The sequence below is a fragment of the Rhinoraja longicauda genome, chromosome 2 (genome assembly GCF_053455715.1).
Source record: "Rhinoraja longicauda isolate Sanriku21f chromosome 2, sRhiLon1.1, whole genome shotgun sequence".
NCBI classification, from domain to species: domain Eukaryota; kingdom Metazoa; phylum Chordata; class Chondrichthyes; order Rajiformes; family Arhynchobatidae; genus Rhinoraja; species Rhinoraja longicauda.
In genome coordinates this window covers 43,907,188-43,934,223 of record NC_135954.1, presented here as the reverse complement: position 1 = coordinate 43,934,223, position 27,036 = coordinate 43,907,188, and the positions used below count along the sequence as shown (strand labels likewise).

General features: G+C 43.2%; 1 protein-coding gene across 3 annotated transcripts in view; it reads left to right on the top strand.

Moving 5' to 3' along the window:
• tpk1 (thiamin pyrophosphokinase 1) overlaps positions 1-27,036 on the top strand; it is a 299,450-nt gene that overhangs the window by 65,796 nt on the left and 206,618 nt on the right. For all 3 annotated transcript variants that reach the window (XM_078418374.1, XM_078418380.1, XM_078418367.1), the window contains exons 4-5: positions 7,866-7,940; positions 22,123-22,192. In XM_078418374.1, coding sequence (XP_078274500.1) covers positions 7,866-7,940; positions 22,123-22,192 — 145 coding nt within the window. The remainder of the gene's footprint in view (positions 1-7,865; positions 7,941-22,122; positions 22,193-27,036) is intronic.

Here is a 27,036-nt window from a genome sequence, read left to right as displayed (position 1 = left end):
TGGAGATGGATTTCCTGATGATAATTATTATTTTACTTGTGACTGACTGCCACAAAATCCATCCTTCACAGTTGCAATAAGTATAAAAGACAGTTGATGAAAGAGTTAATGGCTATTAACTTTGCATGATGGGATGCTTGGCCACCTGCTCTCTGGACCCCATCCCCTCCAGCTTTGTCAAGGCCTGCCTTCCTGCTCTCTCTCCACTTATCACTGCAACAATAAACTCCTCCCTGTCCACTGGCATCGTCCCGCCATCCCTCAAAATCGCTGCTGTCACCCCCATTCTGAAAAAACCTGGTCTAAACCCTGACACCCCAAACAACTTCAGACCAATCTCCAACCTACCCTTTCTGTCCAAAGTTTTGGAACGTGCTGTAGCTTCCCAACTAAAATACCACCTCTCTACCAATAACCTGTATGAAACTTTCCAATCTGGATTCCGCTCAAACCACTGTACTGAAACTGCGCTCCTCAAAATCACAAACGACATTCTCCTCTCCTCCGACGCTGGCAACCTCAACATCCTCATCCTACTTGACCTCAGCGCCGCCTTTGACACCATAAATCACTCCATTCTCCTCACCCGACTTGAAACCTCCCTTAACATCACCGGCACAGCCCTATCCTGGTTTAAATCTTACCTCTCTGACAGACACCAGTTCATCTCCATTAACAACTGTAAATCCCCCACCGCTCCCCTCCCCCAAGGTGTCCCCCAAGGCTCAGTCCTTGGCCCCCTCCTCTTCATCCTCTACCTGTTCCCCCTTGGTCAATTAATCCGCCGTCATGGTCTCAACTTCCACTGCTTCGCCGATGATATCCAGCTCCTCATCTCCACCAAGTCAATCTCCTCCACCACACACTCTACACTGACAAACTGCATTACTGAAATAAAATCTTGGCTTCAATCAAACTTCCTCAAACTCAATTACAACAAATCTGAAATCATCATCATTGGTCCAAAAATGCTCACCAAATCCACCCAAAACTTCATCCTCAACATTGATGGTCTCCCAGTATCCACCTCACCTCACATCCGGAATCTTGGAATCATCCTTGATCAAACCCTCTCCTTCGACAAACACATCAAACACATCACAAAGACAGCCTTCTTCCACCTCAAAAACATTGCCCGTCTCCGTCCATCCCTCTCCTCCACAGCTGCAGAAACCCTCATCCACGCCTTCATCACCTCCCGTCTGGACTACTGCAACAGCCTCCTCTATGGCGCACCCTCAAAAATCATCAATAAACTTCAATACATTCAAAACTCCGCTGCCCGTCTACTCACACACACCTCGATCCGTGACCATATCACCCCCGTCCTTTATAAACTCCACTGGCTCCCCATCCCCCAGAGAATCCAGTACAAAATCCTCCTCATAACCTACAAAGCCCTCCATAACCTGGCCCCATCCTACCTGACCGACCTCCTCCACAGGCACACTCCCACCTGCACCCTCCGCTCTGCCGCTGCCAATCTCCTATCCCCCCACATCCGGACTAAACTCAGTTCCTGGGGGGACAGGGCTTTCTCCATCGCTGCTCCCACCCTATGGAACTCACTACCCCAAACCGTTAGAAACTCCCCCACACTCACCACATTCAAAACATCGCTGAAGTCTCACCTGTTCAGTACTGCCTTCAACCACTGAAGGTCACCTCACCTACTGTCTCCTTTCTCTGTTCATTTATTTATTTACTTATTTATCTATTTATTAATTTCCCTATGTTCTCAAATTCTCTGTAAAGCGTCTTTGAGTATATGAAAAGCGCTATATAAATAAAATGTATTATTATTATTATTATTATTGTCTGCAAACCTGCTTGTATGCTTTTGGGGCTTCTATATTGTTGAAAGTGGAGGACTGCTAATTGCTCATAAGGATGTGTCTGGTAGCTGAAACTTACAATCCCTGGAAACCACAGAAATAATAAAATGGTAGAATGAATAACAAGATGAGCCTGAACTTTGGGTCCTGAATAGCTGATGTTTGCAAGATTGCACCAGTCAGGATACAACTATGTGATTCCTAAAGCTTGAATGCCAGCTTCGACACTATATCCTGTAAATGCCTGGGAATGATATCTGGGAAAGACGATGGACAATGCTCTCGCTAAGATTAGGATGTGGTTAACTGTTGACTACTTGTCGGAGTGTGTAAACAAGACCTTCTGTGGTATGATAAGGATCGTTACCTTCACTAATGACTTATTGTGTGGAATATTTTATGACTGTAGGGTGTCAAGTATATTGTGTTCGATACAGTTTGTGATTGATTTGAAGGAAATGTTGTGTTAAACATTCTTGCTGCAAATTCTGTATAAAAATGCTGCGAAAATGCTGTATCTTTGAGTGGAAGCAGGGGGAGTGCTATGGTCATACACCCTTAGCTCTGGTCGCCCCCACTCCCGTCTGACGTTATTAAAGCTTTGCTTGGTTTACCTTTAACTGTTTGTGTTGTTGTCTGTTTTAAGAACCGAACTTTAACAAGGAGGCCAGACCTTGCTCAGTATGCCTTGAAAGACTCATTAATGTCCCATGGCTTCAAATATTAAAACCTCAGGGTGCATTACAGCAAGGATAACTTGCATATCTGAGGTTTTCTTCAATTTGCTCAATGCTGAACATTCTGAATGAGGCATAAAATATTATACTTGTGAGGCAGCAGAGAATCACCGATGCAAATTCCGGATTTCTATATTTAACTAGATGTGCACATTGTACAAGTAGCTCTTAGCCTCAGGGAAAAAATGGCAATGATGATGGCAAATGTTAAATAACTGGGGCGGCACGGTGGCACAGTGGTAGAGTTGCTGCCTTACTGCGCTTGCAGCGCCGGAGACTCGGGTTCGATCCCAACTACGGTTGCTGTCTGTACGGAGTTTGTACGTTCTCCCCGTGACCTGCGTGGGTTTTCTCCGAGATCTTTGGTTTCCTCCCACACTCCAAAGATGTACAGGTTTGTAAGTTAATTGGCTTGGTTATAAGTATAAATTGTCCCTAGTGTGTGTAGGATAGTGTTATCCCCTATTCTTAAACTGTGGCCGCTGGTTCTGGCCTCCCCCAACATCAGGAACATGGAAGTGGCAGCGCTGCCCTAGCAGCTGAGGCTTGCCTGCGGTCCATTTGCCTTTTTCTTTCTTGTCTTATTTCTAATGTTAAATGTATGTTATAGTTTACTTTTAGTTGTGTATTATGTTGGGGGGGGGGGGGGGAAACATTTTTCTTATCTCTTTCTTGAACGGAGATGCAACCTTTTTTTTGGGTCGTATCTCCGTTCGTGTTGCGGCCTAGCATCAGGGAGCTGGCGGCCTCCAACTGGAATCGACCTCGAGGACTTACTTACCATCGTGGAGCTGGCGGACTTCGGAGGCTGTGGTGGCGCTGCGTTTGCAGCTGTGACTGGACTTTGGAGGCTTCAGCCCCGCGCGGGCCCTATGGACTGTGACATCGGGAGCTCGCAGGTCCCTGGTTGGCGACAGATTTCGGGGGCCTCCAGTAACAGCATCTTCGTCCGCCCAGAATTGTGGGTCTTGGGTTGGCCCGTTGCAGGATCTTTCATCATCCGGCACGGCTTAAAATTGGCCGCGGGATCTTCCATCTTCCATCTGGAGCCTTGATCGCCTCGACGCAGCAGTTTTGACTGCTTGACCGCGGGTGAAGAAGCAGGAAAGAGATAAAACTTTCTTCTTACCTTCCATCGCAGTGAGGAGGTGCCTGGAGGAGAGTCACTTTGATGGATGTTTGTGTTGAATTATGTAGTTGTGTGTTTTTGTTGCTTGTGACTGCATGGAAACTAAATTTCGTTTAAACCAGTTTTTGAATGACAAATAAAGAAATTCAATTAATTTCAATTCAATGTTTCCTGCATCTAGCATGTTCAATCTCCTAATAATTTTATATGTTTCTATAAGATCCCCTCTCATCCTTCTAAATTCCAGTGAATACAAGCCCAGTCTTTCCATTCTTTCATCATATGCCAGTCCCACCATCCTGGGAATTAACCTCGTGAACCTGCGCTGCACTCCCTCAACAGCAAGAATGTCCTTCCTCAAATTAGATCAAAACTGCACACAATACTCCAATTGTGGTCTCATCGGGGCCCTGTTCAACTGTGGAAGGACCTCTTTGCTCCTATACTCAACTCCTCTCGTTATGAAGGCCAACATGCCATCAGCATTCTTCACTGCCTGTTGTACCTGTATGCTTACTTTCAGTGATTGATGCACTAGGACACCCAGGTCTTGTTGTACTTCCCCTTTTTCTAACCTGACACCATTCAGATAATGTGTAGGAAAGAACTGCAGATGCTGGTTTAAATCGAAGGTAAACACAAAATGCTGGAGTAACTCAGCGGTCAGGCAGCATTTCTGGAGAGAAGGAATGTTTCGGGTCGAGACCCTTCTTCAGACTGATGTCAGGGGAGGGGACGGGACAAAGATAGAATGTAGTCGGAGACAGTAAGACTGGTGGGAGAACTGGGAAGGGGGAGGGGATGGAGAGAGAAAGCAAGGGCTATCTGAAGTTAGATAAGTCAATGTTCAACAACCCAAGCGAAATATGAGGTGCTGTTCCTCCAATTTGCGCTGGGCCTCACTCTGAGAATGGAGGAGGCCCAGGACAGAAAAGTCAGATTGGGAATGGGAGGGGGAGTTGAAGTGCTGAGCCACCGGGAGATCAGGTAGGTTAAGACGGACTGAGTGGAGGTGTTCAGCGAAATGATCGCCGAGCCTGTGCTTGGTCTTGCCAATGTAGAGAAGTTGACACCTGGAACAGTGGATACAGTAGATGAGGTAGAGGAGGTGGAAGTGAACCTCTGCCTCACCTGGAAAGACTGTTTGGGTCCTTGGATGGAGTCGAGGGGGGAGGTAAAGGGACAGGTGTTGCATCTCCTGCGGTTGCAGGGGAAAGTACCTGGGGAGGGGGTGGTTTGGGTGGGAAGGGATGAGTTGACCAGGGAGTTTCAGAGGGTACGGTCTCTGCAGAAAGCAGAAAGGGATGGAGATGGGAAGATGTGGCCAGTAGTGGGATCCCGTTGGAGGTGGCGAAAATGTTGGAGGATTATATGCTGTATGCGATGGCTGATGGGGTGGAAGGTGAGGACAAGGGGGACTCTGTCCTTGTTACGAATGGGGGGAGGGGGAGCAAGAGCGGAGCTGCGGGATATCGAAGAGACCCTAGTGAGAGTCTCATCTATAATGGAAGAGGGGAACCCCCGTTTCCTAAAGAATGAGGACATCTCCGATGCCCTGGTATGGAACACCTCACCCTGGGCCCAGATGCCGCGTAGATGGCGGAATTGGGAGTAGGGGATAGAGTCTTTACAGGAAGCAGGTGGGAAGAAGTGCAGTCAAGATAGCTTTGGGAGTTAGTAGGTTTGTAGTGGATGTCGGTCAATAGCCTGTTTCCTGTGATGGAGATGGTGAGATCTAGAAACGGTTGGGAGATGTCAGAGATGGTCCAAGTGAATTTGAGTGCAGGATGGAAATTAGTGATGAAGTTGATGAAGTCATGTGTACACAGGCCCTATCCCCGAACTCTACCTCCGCTACATTGACGACTGCATTTGACATGGAATCAGCAAAGTTGTGAAGTAAAGAGTCAGAAGATGTCATTCCTCTAAATTATATTGCGAGCTGATATAAAAATGCAGGAGTTTATGAAAACAGAAAGATCAGAATGGGGAACTATGGAAACAGGCAACAGGAAGCTCCGTAGAGAATGCCTCAACAGAGAGACATTCAGCCCCTTCAGACTGAAAGCAGATGCTCCACAAAGTAGTCGCCCGTTCTGTGTTTGGCTTTCAAATATAAAGGAGGCCACGTTATCAACACTGAAAGCAGTCCACTAAATTGGAAGAGGTGTGAGTGAATCACTGCTTCACCTGGAAAGATTGTTTGTAGGAAGGAAAGAACAAAAAGGACAGGTGCTGCATCTCCTCCTATTATGGGATCAGAAGAGCTGACCAGGGAGTTGCAAAGGGAACAGTGCATTCAAAATGTTGAATGGTGAGGGCAGGATGTGTCTGTTGGGGAAATCTCCTTGAAGCTGGGAAGTATGGTTGTGGAATGGAAGGGGAACTCTACCCTTGCTCTGATCAGGAGAGAGGATGAGAGAAGAGTTGCCACAAATATATGAGGTGAACTACGACCAAGGGGAAGCCATGAATCAGACACCTCTGTGGAATGTCACTGGAGCAAAGATGATGGAGATGGAGAAACTGGTAGAATGGAATTAAGATTTTACAGAATGTTGTTTTTTTTAGTTGAATTTAGTTTATTGTCACATGCATCAAGGTACAGTGAAAAGCTTTTGTTGGCTGCTAACCAATCAGCGAAAAGACAATGCATGATTACAATCAAGCCATCCACAGTGTACAGATACATGATAAAGGGAATTGCATGAATAACGTTTAGTGCAAGATAAAGTCCAGTAAAGTTCGATTAAAGATAGTTCAAGGGTTTCCAATGAGGTAGATAGTAGCTGAAAGTAGATAACTGTGGGTTAACTGTAGTAGATATACACCTCATACTGTCACTTCCTTGTTTGCTGTTTTGCAGTCCTTTCTCACATTACACATTATCAGATAGAAGGATTAATGGTAGTCATCATAGATAGACAGAAAAAGCTGGAGTAACTCAGTGCGTCAGACAGCATCTCTGGAGGAAAGGAATAGGGACATTTCAGGTCAAGACCCTTCCTCAGACTCCTGCTCTCTGACTCTACAAGTAGTCGGAAAGGGTCTCGACCCGAACCATCACCTATTACTTTTCTCCGGAGATGCTATCAAACCCACTGAGTTACTCCAGCTTTTTGTGTCTATCTTCGGTTTAAACCAGCATCTACTGTTTCTTCCTGTACAATGGTGGTCATCATCTTGGGTTCAGAACAAGCATTCTCACTTTTTAACCATCCATAGATGTCTGACATTGATTCAGTGTGTCCGCCTGCAAAATCTAATCCACAGGGTAGATCAAAGTTCAGATTCAACCCAGTTCCTGTAGAAGTGCAGAAACTAATGAAAAAATGCAGAAACTAATGAAAAGTTGTTGGGATTCTCTTTTCATTTGTGTATGGCAATTAACTGTGGAAACCATATGGTTTGACCTTTTCTGCCAACTTCACAGAGATTTTCTGCCTCATAATCAAATTCTTCTCTTTGCTCCTTCCCACAGGACTATGCATTTTGAACCAGAGGTTAAACAGTCAGGGCTCTCATGTCTTTGAACAATTCTGCGTTTGGTTGGATACCAGGAAGAATCCAGAAGGACTGTTAATGTAGTTGTTCTTTTTCCTCTGCAGATGATAGGCATGGCTTGTGCTTAGCCATCCTTGCAGTAGCTTGGGGATGCATAGCATAAAGATGCATCTAGCCATTGCAACACTTAATGTTGCAGAACCTTACTATGCAATTATATTCATCTTTTTAAAAAAATGGTACTGGACTTTTAGATCAGTTTTGCTCTTAAATGTAGGATGGAAAATGCAGGTATCATTGCTATCCTGGCAGGACTGTGCAGAGGTTTGGTGATCCTAATTCAAACTGAGTATTTTAGGAAGAAATCTGTGCACATTATTTGTATATGGACTTTAACACCATGATATTAATTGAGGTTTGAGAAGGGTTAATAATATTAACTGGATTGAGAATAAATCATAAAAATGTCAAGAAAGAAAGACACTTGTAACATTGTCTGAGGTGTACTTTGGAATTTGAAAAAAAGGGTGATGCAAAAATAGAGAGGTAATCACCTTTAGAACAGAATGAATGCTAAGATGGCTGAACAAAAATTGATTACTGCAGAGTAATTATGTGAATATGTAATTTCCTGGTTAACCTTGACCCTTTTCATTTTAGGAAAATTGAAATATTGCCTGTTAATTCTCAATCAACCAATGGACAACGATCAGTTTCAACGCCTTTGGAGCAAAGGTAGGATTTTGTTAATTGTAAAAGAATTATAGTTCACCTGCAGTGCAGCAACTTAGCGTTGTGGACGCGCTCAATAGGAATGGTGCAATGTTAATGTATGCTCTGCAACATCTCCCTCTCCTGAGTAAAGGTTAATGATCAGAAACTTTGTCTCTCATCTATTTTATACTGCAGATTGATGTGACCAGTGTAACTATTTGTTATTTTCTTTCTTACCAGAGGGATTGTTGAGTCATTCTCTGCTGTAGTAGGTCATTGATTCTGTTCACTTATTCATTTACTGTTTAATAAATCTATTTTGGCAGTTTTTAGCCGACGGCATAGAGGAGTCATCTGTCTTCAAAAAAGGAGCAAAATCATGACTGCATTTGTTATTTCTTGTACCTGAAATAAAGTAAGGAGGATTATCTGTTAACTAGAGGGCATGTTACAAATTACTGTGATAATGGATAGGAAAATATATGTTTTAAGTCGGAGGGAATGAGAGCCTGCTTGTAACTATGGTCAAAGTCCAAGAAGAGTATTCAGAGTAAAGACTACAAAGATATAATTCTTGGATATTAACCAAATATCAGAGTTCTTAGTCTGAAGAAAGGCTCTGACCAAAAACATCACCTTTCCATCGCAGCTCCAAAGATGCTGGCTGAGTTCTCCCAGCACTTTGTGTTTTTGGTCAAGACTCCAGCACCTCAGAGTTCCTGGTCATTGCTCAAATGTTTAACTATTTAGTAGCCTCCATATGTATGATAAGTATGATTTCTGAAACTGACTGCAGACCGTGAATGAACCGTTATCTACTTTCCGTTGGAAAAACTAGAATCTTCACTGGCTGAAGTGTGCAGCACAGAACATTTGCTGAGGAAGGATTCATGTGAGCATAGGTCAGAGACGGTAGAGACAGGTAGTTTAACCGAGCAACAGCCATTATCGTTATAATTTGCTGAAGCAACAGCCATTATCGCTATAATTTGCTGAAGTAAAGTGAAGGGGAAAAGATTTAATAGAACATGAGGGGAACTTTTTCACTCAAAGCGTGGTGGATGTATGCAATAAGCTTCCAGAGGAGGTCGTTGAGGCAGGGACTATCCCAACATTTAAGAAACAGTTAGACAGGTACATGGATAGGACAGGTTTGGAGAAAAATTGACCTAATGTTGGCAGGTGGGACGAGTGTAGCTGGGACATGTTGGCCGGTGTGGGCAAGTTGATCCGAAGGGCCTGTTTCCACACTGTATCACTCTATGACAATCTATGACTCTAAGTACAATTTACTGCTCATCTGTTTGAGGCAAGAAGTTAGCCACACATGTTTTCGCTGTGTGATAACAAAAAAGTCAGAATGGCTTGTAAACAAGGAATCTGACATTTGCATTTTCTCATGCTGAATTGACCAATATAATACTTTCAGAAGTAAAATACAGCCAGAAATTTAACAAAAGGGAAATTAAGGCACAATGTTGGAGTGGCTGATTAGTTAATTTAAATGTTAAACTGCAAAGTTTATCTTGTGACAGGTTAACTGAATAGAAGATGTTGTGTTGCAATGGGCTTTGTTGGAAGAGAAAAGAATGCTGAAGATAGAATGGGAATGGGATGGAAAAATAAGGTGATAAACAGCTAGTTAGTTCAGAGTCACTCGAAACCTAATTTAGAGAAGTCCTCTTTATGAGTATAAAATGTAAGTTTCTGCTTCATCCAGAAGATGATTATTGGTCCCTGGATGATGGGCAGTGTGGAATATATGGAACATTCTTTTTTACAATACTGTTTTCGATTCTCTCCCATACACCATTTTTTCTTCTATATCAGTGATATTTACTACTTTCTTCTCTGGTTTAGTACTCAGATTTTATTATTTTTGCAGCCAATTTTCATCTACTCTCAATTCCATTTGGTCAGTCTTTGACTCTTCCTTTCCATCCTTGTCCTTTCTATCTGTGCTGAACTATAACAACCGGTATTCACTACAAGCCCATTCTACTTAAATGATCATGACTAAATTGGTAATGTCTGAGCGTTGATGTGATATTGGGCGACACGGTGGCGCGGCGGTACAGTTGCTGCCTTACAGTACCCACGTGGGCACGGGGAGGACGTACAAACTCCATACAGACAGCTCCCATCATTGGGATTGAACCCGGATCTCTGGCGCTGCAAGCACAGTAAGGTAGCAACTCTACCGTTGCGCCACCGTGCCGCCCTTCGTTGATGGGTAGGTTATCAATGATGGTGATAACACTGAATATTAAAGTTTGGGCTCTCAGGTTGGAGTTAATCATTCCTTGGCAGGTCACTGCCACTTATCAGCATGTGCCTGAATGTTGCCTACGTCTTGTTCTATGTGGGCATCGACTGCTTCAATTGCTCATCTTAATGTATGTAATTATACATGCAAATGTCATCTTAAGACAAGTCTTTGATTAAGATAATTATATACTGTATAAAGGTTTAATGCATAATAAATCATGTGTCTTTTTGTCTTACTTGAACATGAAAAAATAGTTCCTACACCTGTTAATGCATCAGGGTACACTAAAATATTTTATTTCATTCAAACTCATTTAAATGTCCAACTTCTGCTGAATAGTAAAAATTAAACTCTTTTGTATGGGGGTGTAAAAGTATGAAGCAGTTATTTTTTTGCAAATCCAGTCATTTGTGAAAGCTTTAAAAAACTGATTTAATTTCGCATACTACTCAGGAATATGTGTACTAAACATGGTTTCTTTTCAACATGATATTGTCATTGCTATGAGATACAGTGAGAAATTTTGTTTTAAGTGCTATCCAGTCAAATCACACAATACCTAGGTGGGATCAAACCAAAGATCGTACACAAGTATAACTGGGAATGCAAAGAGAAAAATAAACAGAGTGCAGAATATAGTGTATACATCAGATTTTTAAAAAGTGCAAGGACAACAGTGAGGTCATGTCAGTCATGTCATAAGTGATAGGAGTAGAATTATGCCATTCGGCCAAATCAAGTCTACTCTGCCATTCAATCTCGGCTGATCTATCTCTCCCTCCTAGCCTCATTCTCCTGCCTTTTCCCCATAACCTCTGACACCTGTACTAATCAAGAATCTATCTATCTCTGCATTAAAAATATCCACTGACTTGGCCTCCACAGCCTTCCGTGGCAAAGAATTCCACAGATTCACCACCCTCTGACTAAAGAAATCTCTCCTCATCTCCTTCCAAAAAGAACGCCCTTTAAATCTGAGGCTATGATCTCTAGTCCTAGATTCTCCCACTAGTGCCCAAACTTTCTCACAATATTCCAAAAGCGGCCTTACCAGCGCCGTATAGAGCCTCAGCATTACATCCCTGTTTTTGTATACAAGCCCTCTTGAAATAAGTGCTAGCATTGATATTGCTTTCTTTACTACCGATTTGACTTGCAGATTAACTTTTGGGGAATCCTGCACCAGCAATCCCAAGTCCCTTTGCACCTCCGATTTCTGGATTCTCTCCCCATTTAGAAAATAGTCTACGCCTTTATTCCGACTACCAAAATGGGTGACTCCACAATTTGTGCCACTATATTTTATCTGCCACTTTTCTGCCCACTCTCCCAACCTGTCCAAGTCCTTCTGCAGAGTCCCTGATACACAACCTAAACTTCCACCTATTTTTGTTTCATCCGCAAACTTGGCCACAAAGCCTTCAATCCCCTTGTCCAAATCATTAATATACAACATGAAGAGGAGGGGCCCCAGCACTGTCCTCTGTGTAACTCCGCTTGTCACTGGCAGCCAACCAGAAAAAGCCCCCTTTATTGCCACTCTTTGTCTTCTGCCATCCAGCCAACCTGCTATCCATGCTAGTATCTGCCCTGTGAAACCGTGGGCTCTCATTTTCCTTAGCAACCTCATGCGTGGCACCTTATCAAAGGCTCTCTGAAAATCTAAGTAAGCAACATCTACTGACTCTTCTTTGTCTGTCCTGCTATTTACTCTTCAAAGAATTCCAGCAGGTTTGTTAAGCATCTCCTTCACAAAGCCCTGCTGACTTTGGCCTGAGGTAGACTGGGAGTTCAGCTATATTGCATGATGGACTGAACTGCATCAACAACTCTCTGCAATCTCTTGCCGTCTTGCAATCTCTTGCAAGTTGTGATACATCCCAATAGGATATTTTGTATAATAATATTGTAATAACAAGGAACTGCAGATGCTGGTTCACCCCAAGGATAGACTCAAAGTATAGAAATAACTCCGCAGGTCAGATGACATCTCTGGAGAAAATGGATAGGTGACGCTTCGGGTCGGGAAACGGCACATATCCATTTTCCCCAGAGATGCTGCCTGACCTGCTGAATTACTCCAGCATCTTGTGTCTATCTAGGATGTTTTCTATGATACTTCTGCAGGAATTGGTAAGAATCATTGGGGTCATGCTAAATTCCTTTAGTCTTCTGTGCAAGTAGAGACTTGTGCTTTCTTGGTAGTAACATCAATGTACTTGGATCAGGTGAAATTGTTGGTGATAATTACATTTATGAACTTGAAGCTCTTCACAATCTCTATTTCAGCAACATTGATGTTGACTGGGACATGCACACAGCCATGCTTCCTGAAGTGGATGACGAGCTCATTTGTTCCACTGACATCGAGAGAGAGAGAGAGAGAGAGATTGTTGTCTTGGCAGTGTTACTAAGGTCTCTATTTCCTTCGTGTTCTCCATCTCATCATTGTTCAACATCCGGCTCGGTGTGGTGGAGTCATCTGCAAACTTGTAATTGGAGTTAGAGCAGAATTTGACTGCACACTTGTGATGTTGACAATTATCATGGAATATATTTCACAAAATGCTAGAGTAACTCAGCAGGTCAGGCAGCATCTCAGGAGAGAAGGAATAGGTGACGTTTCGGGTCGAGACCCTTCTTCAGACTGATGTCGGTTGGGCGATACCTTCACAAGAACACAAGAACACAAGAAAATAGGAGCAGGAGTAGGCCAACCGGCCCATCGAGCCCGCACCGCCATTCAATACGATCAATTCGATTAGTACCAGCATCTGCAGCTTTTTTCTTACATTATCATGGAATATGATCAGAATCAGAATCAATTTATTGGCCAAGTATGTACACATACAAGGAATTGAACTTGGTGCTTTGCTCGCACGTGGTAAAAAACACAATATACAGCAGATAATTTTTAAAATATTATAATTTAAAAATGTTTTTAAAAAGTGGAAGAGTAAAAAGGGGCAGCTTTGCTATAGATTACACATGTAGATATCTAAAGTGCACTTGGAGATTTCATAAGTGTTTGGCTTACAGACCAGAATGTAGTGGTGTAGTGCGGCTGTTAAGTAGAGCTACCGCTCGTGGGAAGAAGCTGTTTTTGTGTCTGGATGTGGAGGTTTTGATAGTCGGGACTGGCCTCCCAGAAGGGAGGATTTCAAAGAGTTTGTGGCCAGGGTGAGAGGGGTCAGAGATGATCATACCCGCTTCCTTCTTGGCCCTTGCAGCATACAGTTTGTCGATGGCGGAGGGTTGCAGATAACAACCTTCTCAGCTGAGCGAATGCTGCACTGCAGCCTCTGGGCATCATGTATGGTGGCTGAGCTGTACCAGACAATGGTGGAGAAGGTGAGGACAGACTCTATGATGGCCGTGAAAAACTGGACCATCGTTGCCTGTGGCAGGTTGTGTTTCCTCAGCTGCCACAGGAAGTACATCCTCTGTTGGGCCGTTTTGACTGTGGAGTTGAGGGTGGACTCCCATTTAAGGTCCTTGGAGATGATGATTCCGTGGAACTTAAATTTCTTCACAGTTGTGACTGTAGTGGTGTTGATGATGAATGGGGGGAGGGAAGGGAAAGCTCACCTAAAGTCTACAATCGATTCCACTGTCTGAGGAGCATTGAGCTCCAGGTTGTTGCGATGGCACCGGGACGCCAGCGGTGTCACTTCCTGTCTGTAGGCAGATTCCTCCCCATCCTGGGTCAGTCCAATCAGGGTTGTGTCGTCCACAAACTTGAGAAGCTTGACAGAGGAGACTGTGGAGGTGCAGTCATTTGTGTAGAGGGAGTAAAGGAGAGGTTAGAGTACGCAGCCTTACGGTGCTCCTGTGCTGAGAGTCAGCTGGTCCGAGAGATGTGCTTTCCCAGCCTCACATGCTGCTTCCTGTCAGGAAGTTGGTGATCCACGGACAGAAGGGTTCAGGCACAGTCAGCTGGGAGAGTTTGGAGTGCAGTAGTTCTGGCACAATGGAGTTGAATGCAGAGCTAAAATCCACAGACAGCATCCTTGCTTAGGTCCCCTGGCGGTCTAGTTGCTGAAGGATGAAGTGCAGGCCGAGGTTGACCGCGTCATCCACTGATCTATTGGCCTGGCATGCAAACTGCAAGCAGTCCAGCAGGGTACCAAAGTCTGTGATACTTTTCAGGTGGACCAGCACAAGTCTTTCCAGTGTTTTCATGATTACAGACATCAGTGCGACAGGCCTGTAGTCATTAAGGCCAGTAATCCTTGGTTTTTGGGTATAGGAACAATAGTGGAGACTTTGAAGCAGGCAGGGACTGTGCCGAGCTGCAGGGACTGATTGAAAAGGTCTGTGTAGACTGGTACCAGTTGATCGGCACTGAGCTTGAGGGTAAAGGGGGAAACATTGTCCGGCCCTAGAGATTGCCAGCTTTTTTGTCTCTTAAATAGTTTTTGCACCTCCTCAATTTCTATTGTTAGTGATGGAGAAGTGGCCAGACTGATGTTGGGCAGCAAGGAGGGGGTGGGTAGTGGACGAGGGCCCACTCTTTGCAGGCTGGAGTCAGGCTGTGTAGGTGTGAAGTGGTGGTTGGGGAGGAGTGGGGGGGGAAGGGGGTACCTGGGTTATGTTTCTGTCTTTCAAACCTGCAGTAGAACTCGTTCAGGTCATTGGTCAACTGATGATTGTCCAAGGAGTGGGTGGTTTTCCTCTTGTGATTTCTTGTGTCCTTCCACACTGAAGATGAGTCATTAGCTGAGAACTTGCTCCTCAGCTTCGCAGAGTAAAAATAATAATAATGCATTACATTTATATAGCGCTTTTCAAACACTCAAAGATGCTTTACAGGGATTACTAGTACCTTTTCTTGGCAGCTCTGATTCCAATTTTCAGCTTGTACTTGTCCTGCCTGTAGAGGTCTGCATCACCGTTCCTGTAGGCCTCATCTTTAGACTGGCAGAGCTGTCCGAGTTCTGCTGTAAACCAAGGCTTGTCGTTGTTGAACCTGATCCAGGTCCTAGTGGGAATGCAACTCTCCTCAAACTTGTATAAACTGTGTGGGATTTAGGGGAATATTGTAATAATTGTTTTTTGAAAACAAGTTGGTTTTGCCAGATATTGAGGCCTGCCTATGCCTGCAGACTTCCTATATCGGAAGGATTTCTCATCTGGAGAAGAAATGTGTTTAATGGGCTTGAAAGCTCATTTCAACATATGAAACAAATATCACAAGGAATAATTATCTGAAGAGTGTAATTATGATCCAATGTTGAGGATCAATCTATAGTCCAGATAAGTGTTCTGATTTTCATTTACTGAGCGTGTTTGGTAGGACATGTCATTCAATTCTTTGTATTTGTTCCACTGTTCACTTTGGTCATGGCTTTTGTGCATTTTAATTCCATCTTTGTTCCATGAACATAGAAACATAGAAACATAGAAAATAGGTGCAGGGGTAGGCCATTCGGCCTTTCGAGCCAGCACCACCATTCAATATGATCATGGCTGATCATCCAAAATCAGTACCCCATTCCTGCTTATTCCCCATATCCCTTGATTCCTTTAGCTCTAAAAACTAAATCTAACTCTCTCTTGAAAACATCCATTGAATTGGCCTCCACTGCCTTCTGTGGCAGAGAATTCCACAGATTCACAACTCTCTAGGTGAAAGAGATTTTCCTCATCTCAGTTCTAAATGGACTACCCCTTATTCATAAACTGTGAACCCTGGTTCTGGACTCCCCCAACATCGGGATCATTTTTCCTGCATCTAGCCTGTCCAATCCTTTAAGAATTTAATATGTTTCTACAAGATCCCCTCTCATGCTTCTAAATTCCAGTGAATACATGCCCAGTCGACCCATTCTTTCATCATATGTCAGTCCCATCATCCCGGGAATTAACCTGGTGAACCTACGCTGCATTCCCTCAATAGCAAGAATGCTCTACCCCAAATTAGGAGATCAAAACTGCACACAATACTCCAGATGCGGTCTCACCAGGGCCCTGTACAACAGCAGTAGGATCTCCTTGCTCCTAAACGCAAATCCTCTCGCAATGAAGGCCAACATGCCATTAGCTTTCCTCACTGCCTGCTGTACTTACATGCGTACTTTCAGTGACTGATGTTCATGGACACCCAGGTCTCGTTGCACCTCCATTTTTCCTAATCTGACATCATTCAGATAATAATTTGCCTTCCTATTCTTGCTGCCAAAGTGGATAACCTCACATTTATCCACATTATACTGCATCTGCCATGCATCTGCCCACTTGCCCAAGCTATCCAAGTCACCCTGCAGCCTCATAGCATCCTCCTCGCAGCTCACACTGCCACCCAGTTTTATGCCATCCGCAAACTTGGAGATGTTACGTTTAATTCCCTCGACCAAATTGTTAATATATATTGTAAATAACTGGGGTCCCAGCACTGAGCCTTGCGGCACACCACTTGTCTCTGCCTGCAATTCTGAAAAGGACCCGTTAATTCCTACTATTTGCTTCCTGTCTGCCAACCAGTTCTCTATCCATGTCAATACCCTACCTCCAATACCATGTGCTCTAATTTTGCACACTAATCTCTTGTGTGGGACCTTGTCAAAGGCTTTTTGAAAGTTCTGATACACCACATCCACTGGCTCTCCCTTATCCATTCTACTTGTTACATCCAAAAATGTATGTATGTATTTAGGAGCTCTCCCTTCCCTCCCCCCACTCATCATCAACAGCACTACGATCACAACTGTGGAGACATTTCAGTGCCTCGGAATCATCATCTCCAGGGATCTTAAATGGGAGGCCACCATTGACTCCACCGATTACACTGCCATCATAGAGTCTGTACTCACCCTCTCCATCATGGTCTGGTACAGCTCAGCCACCAAGCAGGATGGCCGGAGGCTACAGTGCATCATTCACTCAGCTGAGAAGGTTATTGGCTGCAACCATCTTCCCATCGACGAAATGTACGCTGCAGGGGCCAAGAAGCGAGCTGGTATGATCATATCTGACCCCTCTCACCCTGGCCACAAACTCTTTGAAGTCCTCCCCTGTGCGAGGCTACTCCCGACTATCAAAACCTCCACATCCAGACTCAAAAACAGCTTCTTCCCACAAGCGGTAGCTCTACTTAATAATATAATATATTTCTTTATTCGTCCCACACCGGGGAAATGTACAGTGTTACAGCAGCAAAGTGGATAGCAAGAGATCATTCATTATAAATAAAAGATATATAAATTGTCATCAGTTCCATGTGTTCTTAGCTGTTATTGTTGACTCGTCTGCTGGGAGCAGTGCTGGTTGTGCAGTCTCACAGCAGCGGGAAGGAAGGACCTCCTATATCTCTCCTTCACGCACTTGGGGTGAAGAAGTCTGTCACTGAAGGAGCTAATCAGTGCAGTGACAGTGTCCTGCATGGGGTGGGAGTCCTTGTCCAGCAGCGATGTTAACTTTGCCATCATCCTCCTCTCTCCCACCACCTGCACTGAGTCGAGGGGGCAACCCAGGACAGAGCTGGCCTTCCTGACCAGCTTGTCGAGTCTCTTCCCTTCCGCCGCTGAGATGTTACTGCTCCAGCAGACCACTCCATAGAAAATGGCTGATGCAACCACCGTGTTGTAGAAGGTCCTTAGGAGTGCCCCCTGCACTCCAAAGGACCTGAGTCTCCTTAGCAGATAAAGTCTGCTCTGGCCCTTTCTGTATAGCGCATCGGTGTTTTCGGTTCAGTCCAATTTATTATTGAGGTAGACACCCAGGTACTTATAAGAATCCACCCTCTCGCAGGGTTCAGCGCTGTGATTAAGGCTGTCCAAAAATCGTGGCGCTACGGCTCACCTTTGTTTCCGAAATCATCCGAAATATCTGAGAAAAAAAAAGTCTTGACTTTTAAATCTCTGTAACTTAACAAATATACGACCGAATTAAATAAAAACATCATTTTCGGCAAGCGTCCAACGGTGTGATTAAGGCGGTTCAAAAATCTTTGCGCTACGGTTTACCGTTTTCCCGAAATCAGCCGAAATCGCAGACATACACACGCTGAAAACTAAATCCGCACCACAGCGCCCCCCTTCTTTAAAACCTTCGATAAATCAGGGGGGGCAGCGCTTTAAAACCTCTGTAACTTAACAAATTTGCGACCGAATTAAATAAAAATATCATTTTCCATCAGCTTTCCGCGTGGTGATTAAGGCTGTGCAAAAATCGTTGCGCTACGGTTCACCGTTTTGGAGAAATCAGCGAAATCAAATATATATACATATATATTAACAAGATCTGACTTTTAATAAGATAGATGAATATATATATATATATATATATATATATATATATATGAATATAGTAGACCAAGTGGACCCATTGGGCCCGAGTCACAGAGGGTGGTGGGTGTATGGAATGAGCTGACAGCGGAGGTAGTTGCAGCAGGTACTAACACAATGTTTAAGAACCATTTACTCAGGTACATGGATAGGACAGGTTTATAGTTCCTTGGTTTTTCTTTGCAGCCCTTTTTATGACACAATAGCCATCGTCCAGTCTTCCAGAATCTCACCCTCACATTCATCACAATGCATTTAACCTTACTCTGACAATGGAGGAGGCCTAGGACAGAAAGGTCAGTGTGGGAGTGGGAAGGGGAATTAAAGTGTTTGGCAACCGGAAGAACCTGATCTCCTGCGTGGAGTCTTATCAGGTCCTGGAGTTTTTATACTATAAATCGTATTATTTTACCCATTACCTTTTTAAACTTAAAACTAGTAAGTTCCTCTTCTTTAGTTATTTATAGCTTTAATGTACTTCATGCTCATCCTCTATTGTGAAGATCAAAAACAAGTATTTATCGTCCCATTACAGGAAAGATGTGGAGGCTTTGGAGACAAAGGAGGTTTACCAGAATGCTGCCTGAATTAGAGGGTTTCAGCTAGAGGGAGAGATGGGACAGACTTGAATTGTTTTCTCTAGAACGTCAGAGGTTGAAGGGAGACTTGATAGAAGTGTCTGAAATTATGAGAGGCATTGTCAGAAATGTCCAATACTAGAAAAGATCTATAAGGTGAGGATGGGGGAGTTTAATTGAGATATTCAGGACCGTGTTTTACACAGAGAGTAGTGGGCCTTAGAGTGCACTGCCAGGGGTGGTAGTGGAGGCAGATACGATAGTGGTGTTTCAAAGATTTTGGATAGGCACATAGAAGTGCAGGGAATAGAGAGATACGGATCATGTACAGGCAGATGAGATCAGTTTAACTTGGCATTGTGTTTGACACAAACATGTGCTGTTCTCTGTTCAGTGTTCTTATTGAGCATTGTGATGAATGTGAGGGTGAGATTCTGGAAGACTGGACGATGGCTATTGTGTCATAAAAAGGGCTGCAAAGAAAAACCAAGGAACTATAAACCTGTCCTATCCATGTACCTGAGTAAATGGTTCTTAAACATTGTGTTAGTACCTGCTGCAACTACCTCCGCTGTCAGCTCATTCCATACACCCACCACCCTCTGTGACTCGGGCCCAATGGGTCCACTTGGTCTACTATATTCATATATATATATATATATATATATATATATATATATATATATATTCATCTATCTTATTAAAAGTCAGATCTTGTTAATATATATGTATATATATTTGATTTCGCTGATTTCTCCAAAACGGTGAACCGTAGCGCAACGATTTTTGCACAGCCTTAATCACCACGCGGAAAGCTGATGGAAAATGATATTTTTATTTAATTCGGTCGCAAATTTGTTAAGTTACAGAGGTTTTAAAGCGCTGCCCCCCCTGATTTATCGAAGGTTTTAAAGAAGGGGGGCGCTGTGGTGCGGATTTAGTTTTCAGCGTGTGTATGTCTGCGATTTCGGCTGATTTCGGGAAAACGGTAAACCGTAGCGCAAAGATTTTTGAACCGCCTTAATCACACCGTTGGACGCTTGCCGAAAATGATGTTTTTATTTAATTCGGTCGTATATTTGTTAAGTTACAGAGATTTAAAAGTCAAGACTTTTTTTTTCTCAGATATTTCGGATGATTTCGGAAACAAAGGTGAGCCGTAGCGCCACGATTTTTGGACAGCCTTAATCACAGCGCTGAACGCTGCTGGAAAATGATATTTTTTATTTGATTCGGTCGCGTATTTTTTAAGTTACAGAGGTTTTAGTAAAAAAAATTAAAAACCAGCCGTTTTTTCAATTGCCTTCTGCGTGTGATGTCAAAAAGCTTGCGCCACCCCCCTCCTACTGATTTATTGAAGGCTTTCAGCGTGGCGCTGCTGTGCGTCTGTGCGTATGGGCTCACCTCTCCTCTCTCCCCTTGCTTCTCTCCTCTCTCCCACACGCGGGAGACCATCTCCCCGCTATCCCCCCCCCCCGGACCTTTCACTGATGCGCTCCCCCGCCCCCCACGGACCTTTCACTAATGTGCTCCCGGCCCCCCCCCCCCCCCCCGGGACCTGTTGGTGCTGGGGGCAAGAGAGAGTAGGGGAAAGGGGTGTGCTGGGGAAAGGGGGGAGAGTAAGAGTGTGTCTGGGGGAGAGAGAATGGTGGCGGGGTCTGAGAATGGGGACTGGGGAGGGGGACAACAGGGGTCGTCAGGAGGGGGCTTGGTGGTGGGGGAAATGGGGATACTGGGAAAAGGGGAGGTCTTGGGGAAAGGGGGGGTGTGGGGAGAGTAAAATTGGGCTTGGGGGAGGAGAGAATGGGGGGGGGGGGTGGGAATGGGCCCAACGGGCCCTCTTCGCTAGTATATATATAAAATTAAAACTCTCATCTTGTATGTATGTATGGATCTATGTATGTATGTATGTTCCCGAAATACAGCCAAAACGGTACATGATAGCGCAACAATTTTAGGGGCACCTTACCATTTGCCTGCGGTGTGCAGTATCAAGTTTCGTTCAAATTGTTGCACTCTCGTGTACCGTTTTGGCTGTATTTCGGACACATCCCCCATAAAATAAACATCGCCATTTTGATCTAATACTTCTGTGTTCATCTTGCATCACAACGGGAAACCAACGGGTATTCGCACGTGCGCAGTTGAGGGAGGATTGTCGGGCTCGCCGGCGGCACGCCTGCGCAGCAGTGCCGAGAGGACCGGCGCCCGTCCCGGTGTGCCTTGCGCCTGACCTTCATCCCGTGGTGCAGCGTGGCGGCAGAGAGAAGGTCAAAGAAGATGGCCGCTGGCAGAACGAACATGGGGCAACGCTATGCGGCCGCTCTCCTGCTGCTGCCCGCCGCTTTGGCCGCCAGGGGCCGGGATGAGTGGCTCCCTCTCCCCTTTCCTCTTCCCCCTCACCCGCCCCCGGCCCTGGGGCTGTCACCTGCCTGACGTTCCTCCCGTGATGCAGTGCAGCAGCAGAGAGAAGGCCATAGATGGCCGCCGGCAGGACATAGATGGGGCAGCGCCTTGCGGCTGCTCTCCTGCTGCTGGCCGCCGCGATGGCTACCCGGGTGCGGGGTGAGTGGCTCCCTCTACATATATATATACAAGATGAGATCGCCATATTGTGATCGCTTGCATCACAACGGGAACCCAACGGGTCCACGGGTCATCTCGTAATTATTAAATATTTCAGAAATAAGTGTTATTCGCTGCTTTCTTTGCCCATTTTTAGAGATGCGTTTTGGTAAATTCCTCAACATTAAGTGGATAAGCAATGCACCATGACAGGTTAAGTAAGTTTGTTTTTGAACCAAGCCTTTGATATACTGTCTGATATTGAAAAAGTCTGAAGAAGGGCCCCGACCCAAAATGGTGTTTGTCCATTCCCTCCAGCACTTTTGGCTTTGCTCAAGATTCCAGCACCTGCAGTTCCTTGTGCCTCTTTTGATATATTGTAGTCTGATTGAATAAACCAAAACATACTATATGCTATAAGTTTGCTGCTATCCCAAAGATATAATTCTTGGAAAATAAAATTGTCTTTGTTAATTTAATTTTAATTTTTTTGTCTATTTTTGAAGCGGTTTTTCGAGCTTGTGTTGATGGTGGAGCAAATCAACTCTACGAACACACAAAAGGAAGACAAGAAAGGTAAAGATATTTGTGTTCTATTATTTTACAGTTCTCTTTTTCTGTTTACAGTGTATTTTATGCATTGAATGCCATGGTCTGAATTCGAGGAAATTATGGATTCCTTTGTTGAAAAAAAGTAATTCTGCCTTGGTCAACATGTCTGAAAAATACTAATCAGAAAAATTAAGGATAGGCAGAGTGAATGTATTCGATGCCTTTCTTCATTTGTCTTTCAAATTGACTTTACTGACATACACCTTTCTTGCGGATAAAGTCTGATGAAAATGTGGAGATGACAGGCAGAATGATAAATATTTGTGTTTCTACAGCATCACATAATATTTGAGCACTTAACCTTGTGTCCACAATTTTCTTTTCTAAATTATGAGTTCACCTTTTTTTCCTTTACTGTAAAATAAATTTCCCTTCAACTGTGTAGTACGTGCAATAAATATGTGAAACTTGCTGGATCTTCTAAGCGTTTGCTAGGGAAGCGTGCGAGTCTTGAAGATACATCCTGTGCATTTAGATTATTTATTTATTTTATGAATATATAAAACTGCACTGCATTGAATCAGGCTGGATTCAGCTGTCAGAGTTCAAAGTTCTGTTGCCTTTACATTTGATCTTCAAAATAATATGTGATCAAAATGATATGGTACGCATAATCTAAAATGAATTTAAAAAATCTCAACTCCCATTATTACAAAATGCAAATGAAAACAATGATTGGTTGGAGTAATCAGAATGTAAATCAGTTGTACAAAAATGTTTTATCAAAGTGGAGATCGTGTTCGAATTGCATGTTCCTGTAGCTATATATTGAAAGGGGGATTACTTAGAAACAGAAACATAGAAAATAGGTGCAGGAGGAGGCCATTCGACCCTTCGAGCCAGCAACGCCATTCATTGTGATCATGGCCGATCATCCCCAATCAATAACCCGTGCCTGCCTTCTCCCCAAATCTCTCGATTCCACTAGCCTCTAGAGCTCTATCTAACTCTCTCTTAAATCCATCAGTGATTTGGCTTCCACTGCCCTCTGTGGCTGAGAATTCCACAAATTCACAACTCTCTGGGTGAAAAAGTTTTTTCTCACCTCAGTTTTAAATGGTTTCCCTTTTATTCTAAGACTGTGTCCCCTGGTTCTGGATTCGCCCAACATTGGGAACATTTTTCCTGCATCTAGCTTGTCCAGTCCTTTTATAATTTTATATGTTTCTATAAGATCCCCTCTCATCCTTCTAAACTCCAGTGTATTGTTGTTCAATTGCAGAGTTCAATTGCAGAGTTCAGTTTTCAGCTAGAGGAATGTTGTGATTGCTTATTAGGCAGTTCTCTCTATTAAGTTTTAGTGTTTTCTGTTTGTTACATTTGCATCACATAATTAGTCTAAAATTCTATTTAGGTACTAAATGTTACAAAAGATAGCAATGCCTGTGTACTTTGAAAATTCAACACAAGCCAAAGGTTTTTCTTAATATACAAACTATTTTCTTTTCCTTTTTCTTTTTTTTTTGAAATACTTCATCATGGGAAGAAAATGTAGCCTCTACACGCTTCTGCAAATTAGATGTGACATTTGGGGAAATCTGCTATTATTGTAAAGAAACATAAATACTGACAACTTCCAAAGTCATATCATTAATATTTAAAACCATAGATAAATAAATGCCAAATCATTAACAAATGTTGACTTTTGCAACTTCGTCAGTTGTTGAAAGAGAAAAAAATGAAAGAAGAACTAAAGAGAATTGCATAAACATGGATTTGATGACAACAATGAAATTGGTTTATAACTCGGGCTGACTTAGGCTATAAAACCCACAATGTTTGCAATTCAATGTCGTTAATAAATAACAATGCACTTAGAATGAAAGCTAATGTGGCACAATGTGGATATATAATTAAACGTGATGTGACTGATAGAGAATATTTACGGGACACAGCTGAGAGGTAGACTAAAGACAGCTGTGGAGCAAGCCCAAGAGCCGATTGACTAATTAAACTGAAAGTATTTAAATTAAAGAAGATCCCCAAGGACCAAGTGACACCTCACTGTGCCCCCAATTTGCAAATAAAAAAGGCTTTTTGATCTACTTTCAAGTTAGTTAATAAAGCACAGTAGTTGATTTGGTTTGAACAAATTATCAGCCAAATATTACAGAAATTTTGAGTGACATAAGCTTGCAGCTAGCAACCGCCTGATAATTAAAAGGTGCTAAACACTGCTAAGTGTCTGTAGTCAGTTGGCAGATGACTTTATCAGCCAGTTGAGAGACGTACGAATGAATACGTTTTAAGGCTGAACACTGAAAGAAGTGGGACTAAAGATGCGTAGAAGATGTGGATAATTGAAATGCGAGGAAGAGATTAAAAATGGCTCTGTTGCTTGGTTACGGGAGAAAATGATGGTATGGAATTTGCTGTGAATATGGCTGAAGGTTTATATAAAGAAAATATATGTGAAAAGAAAAGTTATCACATTGCCCTTCATGAACTACTTAGTCTCCTTTCCAAAGCATCCTTCCTTTACACTTTGATACTTAGCTTCAAGAAACTCCTTTTCTGCAGGGAGATCACCCTTGATCCTTGGTCCAATTCCACTCTTTTCACCAGTCACATCATCCTTAAGCATTTCATTTGGTAAAGTGTGCAACCATGATATGAAAAACTTTTTCAGTCAGAGAGTTATGAATCTGTGGAATTCTCTGCCTCAGAAGGCAGTGGAGGCCAATTCTCTGAATGCATTCAAGAGAGAGCTAAATAGAGCTCTTAAGGATAGCGGAGTCAGGGGGTATGGGGAAAAGGCAGGAACAGGGTACTGATTGAGAATGATCACCAATTATCACATTGAATGGCGGTGCTGGCTCGAAGGGCCGAATGGCCTACTCCTGCACCTATTGTCTATTGTCTATTGTCATGCAAATAGATTTTGACTGTGGGCGTGACATTTTTAAACAGCATCATCTGTAGGAGTCATGTACTTTTACTTCTGAGACAAGAGCAGCCTAACGTGCCTTGAGTATAGAATGTCGACGATGTGTGCAATGAAATCATTTATTAAAGGAACCGGGTTTAGGATGTACACGTTATGACGTTCCCCTGAAAATAATCTTCAAATAAAAATAAATGCCAGTAATTAGATAATAATTGTATTTTGGAATCAGTGGCCAAGTGGTTGTGCTTGCAGTTAAGTATAATGTGAGCTGCCCACTAAGATTCACCAATGTAGTCTGCATTTCCCAGATTCCTTCATAGACTCTCCATAGGCAGAATGTAATAACTAGAGCCAGGATTTTGCCATGTGCCATGTGCCCTTTCATGACAGCAACCTTGGATGGTACAGTGGCAAAGCTGTGAAACTGCTGCCTTGAAGCAAGAAAGATCTGGGTTTGATCCTGACCTCAGGTGCTGTCTGGGTTGCGTTTGCAGCACATTCTTCCTATGACGCCGTGGATTTCCTCCAGGTGCTCTTGTTTCTTCCCACATCCCAAAGACGTGCGGGTTTGAAGGTTAATTGGCCTCTGAATATTGCCTCCAGTGTGTAGAGAGTGGATGTGATAGTGGGTAACACAGAACTAGTGTGAATAGGTGTTCACTCATCGGCGTGGGCTCGGTGAACCGAAAGGCTTGATCCATGTTGTTTCTTTCAATCAATCAATTAAGAGGTGATATGACAAAACTATGGACACAAAAATTCAAATTTTGCAAATGACATACCTGAATTTCTTTTCCTGCCCTTTATGAGTAAATAATTCTTGTCATCTTATTCCAAATATTTGGATTAGCACCTTTATCCCAAAACCTGACAGATCTATTAATCGTGCAGTGTGATTGCTCATATCTGTTTGAGTAAATAAAAGTGATTTATATCCTAGAAAGGCAATGATCTGAAAACACGCTAATAAGAAAATTAAGTAAACTGCAGGCCATGTGAAAGGTGGTATGTGAGTAATTCGCCTCAGGATTTCTTAATATTTGAGAGTCAGATAAAATTGATAAATGTGTTTAATAGAGTTCTATTTTTCTTTGCAGTTGTGTTCCAGAATATTTGTAGCTTGTCCAAGTGCTGATTACTCTTAGTACGTGCCTTGAGTATAGAATGTCGACGATGTGTGCAATGAAATCATTTATTAAAGGAACCGGGTTTAGGATGTACACGTTATGATGTTCCCCTGAAAATAATCTTCAAAGAAAAATAAATGCCAGTAATTAGATAATAATTGTATTTTGGAATCAGTGGCCAAGTGGTGGTGCTTGCAGTTAAGTATAATGTGAGCTGCCCACTAAGATTCACCAATGTAGTCTGCATTTCCCAGATTCCTTCATAGACTCTCCATAGGCAGAATGTAATAACTAGAGCCAGGATTTTGCCATAAGTGCCATGTGCCCTTTCATGACAGCAACCTTGGATGGTACAGTGGCAAAGCTGTGAAACTGCTGCCTTGAAGCAAGAAAGATCTGGGTTTGATCCTGACCTCAGGTGCTGTCTGGGTTGCGTTTGCAGCACATTCTTCCTATGACGCCGTGGATTTCCTCCAGGTGCTCTTGTTTCTTCCCACATCCCAAAGACGTGCGGGTTTGAAGGTTAATTGGCCTCTGAATATTGCCTCCAGTGTGTAGAGAGTGGATGTGATAGTGGGTAACACAGAACTAGTGTGAATAGGTGTTCACTCATCGGCGTGGGCTCGGTGAACCGAAAGGCTTGATCCATGTTGTTTCTTTCAATCAATCAATTAAGAGGTGATATGACAAAACTATGGACACAAAAATTCAAATTTTGCAAATGACATACCTGAATTTCTTTTCCTGCCCTTTATGAGTAAATAATTCTTGTCATCTTATTCCAAATATTTGGA